A 7968-nucleotide genomic window follows, 5' to 3' on the forward strand; every position below is an offset into this window, starting at 1 on the left:
TTCCCAGGTGCACTAGCAGGGAGCTGGATTAGAAGTGGAGCAGCCAGGACTAGAACCGGCACCCATATAAGATGCCAGTGCTACAGCGCACTTCTTAACCCGCTGCACCACAGCGCTGGCCCCACAAAACAAACTTTCAGAAAGGAAAGAAGAACCATCACCTCACCTGATCCATGGTTTTGAGATTTTCAGAGATTACCAGCCTTTCCTTTGGGGTCCTCTTTAGAAAAGGGGTGGTTCCTAAGAAGGTAAAACCAAGATAAGAAAAAAGCCACATGAGACCACACACCTTATGACTTACAACTCAACTAAAATTACTTCCTTTTTGGTTCTTGTCTACTTTGCACATCTTACATAAGTATAGGGGGAAGAATGAGCTAGAAAAATCCTGTTTCATCTGCAAAGCCAGAGATATAGGCTCCTGGGATAGCAAGATGGATTGGGGGCAAATTCCTGTTCACTCAAGCAACATCTTTTCTCTTTGAAGTATCCTGTTATTAACTGCTTCCAAGCTGCCCTCTACTAAGGCTGGACTATTTTTACTACCACCAATAACAGGTAAGAACATCTGTCACCCTGAGGAATACTATTACTGCTGATCTCTTAATGCTTGCCTATTTAATAGGTGTAAATTTTGTTTCTAGTTTTCAGTTTTCTTGTTATAATCTTCCTTTCCTAAAAAAGCATCTTTAGTTTCTTATGAATGTCTCATAATATGTTTCATTTTTCTATTAGGTTATTTTTATCTTCTGGATTGACACAGAACTTTTGAAAAGGAAGTTTGTGGTATGAATTGTGAATTTTTTCAAAGTTTCTCATTTGACTTTGTTTTTCCCATGCAAAAATACTATTTGTAAAAGCATTTTGCCATCTGATATAGCTATGTACTCAGTAATGTTTCTTCACTTGTCAAAACTGTTATCTCTGTCATCCACTTTCTTTCTTTTATATATCTGAGTAAATCTGGACTTCATAGCCGGTTCCATGATCTGTTAACTGCCATAATCACTGTGCAGTTATTAAAAAGTTACAACATATTTTAGCATTTACTAGTGCTACTTATCCCAATTTTTCTAAGAATCTTAGAAAGCTCAAATATATTACTGAGATTTTAATGGAACTGCATTAAATGTTAAGAGAGTTTTAATATTTTATCATGTTATATCTTCTTGTTCTTTTATTTGGCCTTTTTAAATGTGCTTTTTTTTTTTGGACAGAGTTAGAGAGAGAGAGAGAGAAAGGTCTTCCTTCCATTGGTTCACTCCCCATATGGCTACTACAGCCGGCACGCTGCGACAATCTGAAGTCAGGAGCCAGGTGCTTCCTCCTGGTCTCCCATGCGGGTGCCTCCACTGCCTTCCCGGGCCACAGCAGAGAGCTGGATTGGAAGAGGAGCAACCAGGACAGAACCGGCGCCCCAACCGGGGCTAGAACCCAGGGTGCTGGAGCCGCAGGCGGAGGATTAGCCTAGTGAGCTGTGGTGCTGGCACCAAATGTGCTTTTTTGAAAACACATTTTTAAAAAAGAATCATCACTCCCTTTGTATCTCATATTTTTATAGCTATAAATGAAGCCTTTTTGTTCAAAGTCTTAAGTCTTATTTGAGTATGCATGTGTGTGCACACACACACAAATTACCCATACACATACCCGTGGAACCTGTGTGATCTGTTAATATTTTTCCTGCAGCCCTCTGGGTTTTTATCATTCTTCATTTTCAACGGGATAGTAACTTGGAATTCCACCTCAGTCTCAGCTGATGTCCCAAAGATGGTGACTGAAACAAACTTCTAGAATCCCTCATTCTAAAATAGGGCCTCCTAAAGCTACTGACTATAAAGTTTTACAACCATTAATTCAACTCTTACCTCAAGAGGCTGAAGAGATTGGTGGATAGCAGTGTCTCTTTAGGGAAGTAAATTACTTTAAAAACATTGTCGGGGCCGGCACTGTGGAGGCATCCCATATGGGTGTCAGTTCTAGTCCTGGCTGCTCCATTTCTGATCCAGATCTTTGCTATGGCCTGGGAAAGCAGAAGATGGCCCAACTCCTTGGGCCTCTGGACCCATGTGGAAGACCTGGAAGAAGCTCCTGGCTACTGGCTTTGGATCGGTGTACCTCTGGCGATTGCGACCAATTGGGGAGTGAACCAGCAAAGGGAAGACCTCTCTTCCTCTCTCTCTACCTCTGCTTCTCTCTGTTTAACTCTTTCAAATAAATAAATAAATCTAGAAGAAAAAAAAGTCTCACAAATCTGTTAGACATAACTATAAAATAAATTATTGTTGGAGGCGGAAAAGTAGAGACGTCCTCTGACCCTGAGGCCACTAGGAACCAAAGGTTTGAGTGAATTCTTGGCTAAAATGTACATATTCCCAGGATTTGGAGAGCAAAGTCACATGGTGGCTAATTCTCACCTGAGCATTAGATGAGGATTCCATGGATGGAGGCTGCCTGGGTTGTCTTGGATCCTCTCCAACTGGACAAATAAGACCCAACAGTGTGTGTGGGCCACACCATGCCTACAGGAAGAGCTGAGGCGGCAACTGAGAAGTGGCCCAGCAGCAGCTGTCTCAGAAGAGACGACCTACACTAGATTATAACGGTACCAGTCTTGTTAGCTGCTGCTTGTCCCTGACTCTGGACATGTCTTCCCTTTCTCAGGTCCCAATCCATCTGAGCTGGAGATAACCCACCTACAGAGAATAAAGGGAAGACAAAACAGAGGTTGGGGAATCAGAGAAGAAACTGATGATGTATCTCTTCACCCTACAGCAGCAGAGGGAGAAAACTTCCGCCCTTAGGACAAGTTTGATTACTACAGTGAACATTTTATTTAGCTAAATGGCTATTATGAGGCTGATTTTGCTTAAATGTTCAACGGATTTTATATTTCTCTTACAATAATGAATGAAGAAGTGATTGAACCTCCCAGAAATTCATCCAGTAGCAGAAAAAAATAAGTCACCCAAACAGAAAATTTGGGAGTGGCAGTTATGGGAGAAAGTTTCTGTGTGTTTGCAATGGTGTTGCACCCATTTCAATATATTACTGCTCAATTTGGGGTTTCCCATATTAGATCCTACCATCTGAAAATTATTTTACCTCTTCCACTTCATTTGAAAACCTCTGCTTATCTTGCTTAATCGTCTCAGTCAAATTCTCTGGCATATAAAATGACTGGTATCCTGAGAATCTAACAATACGTACTAACTTCCTAGCACCCAGTTTCTTAAGTACTCCGTTTTCAGTCACAAATGGGTCACATTCAGAGTCCTCATGGATTGTGCACACTTCAAAAGTAAAACATATTCACGGCTGTAACAGCCATCACCCATCCTAATTTCACGGGCCTGCATCCCACGCACAATCTCCAAAGCCCGTAATATACTTACACACAAAATAACAAAATTTCATTCAGAATCCCCAGTCTCCAAAGCCAAGTACAGCCCCAAACACAGATCGACTTGCGCCGAATTTAAAACTTAGATATGCGCAGAGACCCTCTCAGTTCTAGAACAACCAATTCCATAATGTCACAAAGAGCAGCAACCGCTGTCCCCGCCCCTCCCAACCAGGAATCCCCAAAACTGGGCGCCTGCCGGGGGTCAGGCCGGGCGTCCGGCGCTGGGGTTTCCTCGCGGGGCGAGAAACGGACAAAATTCCTGCCCGTGCCTGCTCGCCAAGCCTCGGACTCCGGGTCCAGGCTCCGCGCTCCGCGGCCCGCGCTCCCGGCTGCCTTTGCCTAGGCGCTCACTTCCCTCTTCGCCGCCTCTAGGGCCGGGCTCTCGCTTTCCTCCTCGGCCTAACTTCCTTCTTCCCTCCCTTCTCTCTCCCTGGCCCAGGTTCCCGCCTCTCTCGCCGGCCGTCCCAATGGAGCCCACCATCACCCGCCTCCTCTACAGGAGGTCCCAAAGCCTCACCTTCGGCCGGGGCCAGCAGCCTGCGCCTGCGTACTCTCGCGCGGACGGTACTTCCCAGGGGTCTCCGCGGTGAGAACTGCTGAGTCGGGGCTACGCGCGCTTTCTCCACATCCGGGGTTTTCCCGGTCTTGGACTACGCTTCCCACAGCTCCCCGCGCCGTCTCGGCGCCGCTCTGGAATTTCGTTCTTCGTTTCCCTTTCCAAGCTCAGAGTTGTCTGATTCTGAGGGCTGACTGGATTTCTTGGGTGCGCAAGGCGCTCACGATGAGGAAGTTCCTCGCTCTCAGGACACGGCCAGGGCGTGCGTAGCCCAAAGCTCAGGCCTGTGCGTGTGCGTGTGTCGTGTGTGATGTGTTTGTGGACCTGATGAGGCAGGAGTGTGCGCGCGCTGATAGACCGTGGCAGGTGCGTGACCGAGCACGGGTATGCCTGCTCGGATGCAAGACGTTTTGGGTGACTGCGGTCGGTCGTCATGTGGGGTGTGTGACACAACCACCATGGATGCAAGAGGCTTTTAATTAGGTGACTGTGTAACAGGGTAGAGCTCCATTTCTACAATTCCGAGTTTAATGTTGGGTCTGAGGGGTCTGTGGAAGATCTCTAGGTGTCTGTCTGCCTGTGAAGACTCCTCTAGATGACTGTGATAAACAGAGTCGCCTTGCAATGAAGCCTGGCATGAGTTATCTGTGTCAAGGCACTTCCGGCCTGCTGTTCAATACCGAGCGGGTGTACATGGAGCGAGTACCCGCCTATGCGAGTGTCCGTGGAGCGAGTACCCGCCTACGACGCAACTTTAGGTTGGATTGTTGGAATCTGTACCTCTGAGTTCCCTCCTCCTTCTCCTGCTTTATTGCCATATGGACCTCAGATACAGAGAAATGGTCATCAAAAGGGAATTCAGATATTTGAAGTGGTAGAATAAAGGTTGCAAACGAAAACACCCACAGCTGGTTTGGGAATGAGGCTTTTAAAGCTGGAAGTGGTCTTTGGGCAAGCCCCAGGAAGATGTAATTAGGAGAGACTAGGAGTAGGAGTCTGGCCTGAGGACCTCTCGGGAATTCTCTGAAGTCAAGTTTCATGTCTCAAAACCACATCGGTTCCGGAGCTGTCTCCCCAGGAAACTGCTGCAAATTTGGACAAAGTTTCTAGGCCTTTCTATCAGTGAGCTGCCCTTTTCCTTGGATACTGAGAAGGCTTAGTGGTACTCTCATCTCTCTTTTACTTCTAAGTATGTGTATGGTCCATTTTGAGAACTTGTGAGTTGAAGAATTTCTTCCAATTTACCAAATGCCTCATGACTCCCTACCCTCTCTTTCCCCTTTCCCCGTTCCCTGAAGTTGTCTGAGACAAGAGCCCTGAGAAAACAAACACTGAGTGCAGCTGAAAACCAAGGTCAGAGTCAGTTACTCTCTTTTTATGTTCTCTTCGCTTTTGTTTCTCAGAAAAGGGGACATCTGTTCTAATATGCCAGCCGTGCTTGGTTGGGTAGGGCCTTGTGATGTGCTTTAAACAACAGAATTCACGTGATTTAGGTGACATTTGAGATTTCCAGAACAAAGCTTGAGGACGTCTTGGAGCTTTTGCTCTTGTCTTTTTTTTCTGCTTGAACCCACCATGTGCCTGAAGGCTAAGGCCAGCTTGCTTAAAGACAGAAGACTATGGCGCAAGAGGTCCAGCTGACAGCAACAACTGCCAGGTATTTCAGATTACATCGTGGGCCACTTAGCTCCTACAGCTCAACAGCTGACAGCTGTCACCTAAGTGAGGCAGAAGGACCATTCAGGCAAGCCAAACACCCAAACTGCCAGCCCCCAGAATAATGAAATTTTTTTTTAGGACACAAACTTTTGTCGTGGTTACATAGTGGCAGATAATTGTGACAAAGTGTTTAACTTTCCATTTTTATATTTTTATATATTGATCAGACTGTGTTGTAGTGACTACTGATACTGTTATCAAAGGAATTATATGCTAAGTCGAAAAAGCCAGTCTCAAAGTTATAAACTGTACAAATCTATCAATAGATCATTCTTAAAATGACAGAACTATAGACATGAACAGATTAGAGACTGCCAGGAATTGGGAGGCAAAGGCAAAATGATTGTGCCTATAAAAGAATAACACAGGGGTGTGCTTGTATAGAGCTGTTTAAATCATTATGGTGGTGATAGCCAAGTGATTCTATACATGTGATAAAAGCAACATATACGAAGGGTGCATATACAAAGGGCGCATGTAAAACTGGTAAAATGTGAATAAGGTCTGTGATTTGCATCAATGCTGATAGCCTAGTAATATTATACGATGCTTACGTGAGATATTATCATTGGGGGTAACTAGGTGAAGGTTATGTAATATCTCACTGTATTATTTCCTCATGTACATCCATAATGATTTCAAATTAAAATGTTGAAATATAAGCACATAGCTGTTACAAACAGTTTGCCACTTGGCAAAAAATAAAATTAGACTTATACCTAAAAGTAAACTCCAAATACATCAGGGATGTAAATGTAAAATTGAAACCATACAAGTCCTAGAGGAAAGCATTAGTGATTCTTCTTTAATCTCAGTGTAGGAAAAAGCTTTCTGTGACTCATAAAATAGATGTAGTAAAAGAAAATATCGAGGCCGGTGTTGTGGCATAGTGGGTAAAGCCACAGGCTCTAGCGCCAGCATCCCACGTGGGTGCTGGTTTCAGTTCTGGTTGCCCCACTTCTGATCCAGCTCCCTGATAATGCACTAGGGAATGCAGTGGAAGATGGCCCAAGTGCTTGGGCCCCTGCACCCCATGTGGGAGACCTGGAAGAAGCTCCTGGATCCTGGCTTCGGGTCAGCCCAGCTCTGGCCATTGCAGCCATCTGGGGAGTGAACCAGCAGCTGGAAGATCACTCTGTCTCTGTTGCTGTCTCTCTCTTTCTGTAACTGCCTTTGAAATAAATAAAATAAATCTTTAAAAGAAAGAAAATATTTGAAAATTAAAAATATTGAAATAATTTGATGACATTAAAAATATTTACAAGACACATCACAGATTATAGGGGAATAGTCCTGTATTAGTTTGCCAGGGCTGCCATAACAAAATATGAACTGGTTTAGTACAGAATCTTGTTTTGTCCCAGTTCTGGAGGCTGAAGTCCAAGATCAAGGTATCACTAGTTTTGGTTTCTCCTCAGGTCCCCTGTTTGGCTTGTGGATGACCATCTTCTTGGGTCCTCATGTGATCTTTTCTCTGCATGTATCTGATATTCTTCTCTGTGTGTCCTAATCTGTATATATGAGGGTACCAGTCACTTGGGTAGGGGCTCACCATTTTAACTTGATTACCTCTTCAAAGGCCCTGTCTCCAAGTAACCACATTGTAAGGTACTGAAGCTTAGGACTTCAGTATATGCAATTGGAAGGGAGGGTGTGTGGAACAAATAAGTCCACAACAATTGCTATTATTTTTTTTAAATCTTTAAAAGTGAGGGAAAAGGCCGGCGCCGCGGCTCACTAGGCTAATCCTCCGCCTTGCGGCGCCGGCACACCGGGTTCTAGTCCCGGTCGGGGCGCTGGATTCTGTCCCGGTTGCCCCTCTTCCAGGCCAGCTCTCTGCTGTGGCCAGGGAGTGCAGCGGAGGATGGCCCAAGTGCTTGGGCCCTGCACCCCATGGGAGACCAGGAAAAGCACCTGGTTCCTGGCTCCTGCCATCGGATCAGCGCGGTGCGCCGGCCGCAGCGCGCCAGCCGCGTCGGCCATTGGAGGGTGAACCAACGGCAAAGGAAGACCTTTCTCTCTGTCTCTCTCTCTCACTGTCCACTCTGCCTGTCAAAAAAAAAAAAAAAGTGAGGGAAAGACCAAAAAACTGACAAAAGTTGAGTAAAAGGCAGGAACAGATAGTTCACAAAAACTATGTATGATGGCCCATGGCAGAGCAACCGGCACAACCGCCTGGATCTGTTGCAGAGCTTGCTTTTGTTCCTAGGTCCTTATCAAAACTCGCAGCTTTTGGGGTTACTCAGCAGTTGGCCAAAGTGACACTCCCAAATGAGGACTATTTTGC

At 45.4% G+C, this 7968-nt stretch overlaps 1 protein-coding gene and 1 long non-coding RNA gene across 22 annotated transcripts in view; one reads left to right on the forward strand and one right to left on the reverse strand.

Moving 5' to 3' along the window:
* ZNF567 (zinc finger protein 567) overlaps positions 1-4061 on the reverse strand; it is a 32029-nt gene extending 27968 nt beyond the window's left edge. For 9 of the 21 annotated variants that reach the window (XM_089319476.1, XM_089319488.1, XM_089319475.1 and 6 more), the window contains exons 1-3: positions 3924-4061; positions 2418-2696; positions 167-240 (exon numbers count right to left, since the gene is read on the reverse strand). In XM_089319476.1, the coding sequence (XP_089175602.1) occupies positions 167-175 (9 nt within the window). In that variant the 5' untranslated portion in view covers positions 176-240; positions 2418-2696; positions 3924-4061. Of the gene's footprint in view, positions 1-166; positions 241-2417; positions 2697-3923 lie in introns of those variants that run through there. The other 12 variants (XR_016224888.1, XR_016224885.1, XR_016224886.1 and 9 more) reach the window with 5 other exon arrangements.
* LOC149120829 (uncharacterized) lies at positions 365-1587 on the forward strand. Its single transcript, XR_016224891.1, has 2 exons — positions 365-558; positions 736-1587. It is a non-coding gene; the product is annotated as an uncharacterized LOC149120829 (long non-coding RNA).
* Positions 4062-7968: the final 3907 nt, after the last annotated feature.

This window comes from Oryctolagus cuniculus, chromosome 18 (assembly GCF_051225735.1).
Source record: "Oryctolagus cuniculus isolate XC-2025 breed Fujian yellow rabbit chromosome 18, ASM5122573v1, whole genome shotgun sequence".
NCBI lineage: Eukaryota > Metazoa > Chordata > Mammalia > Lagomorpha > Leporidae > Oryctolagus > Oryctolagus cuniculus.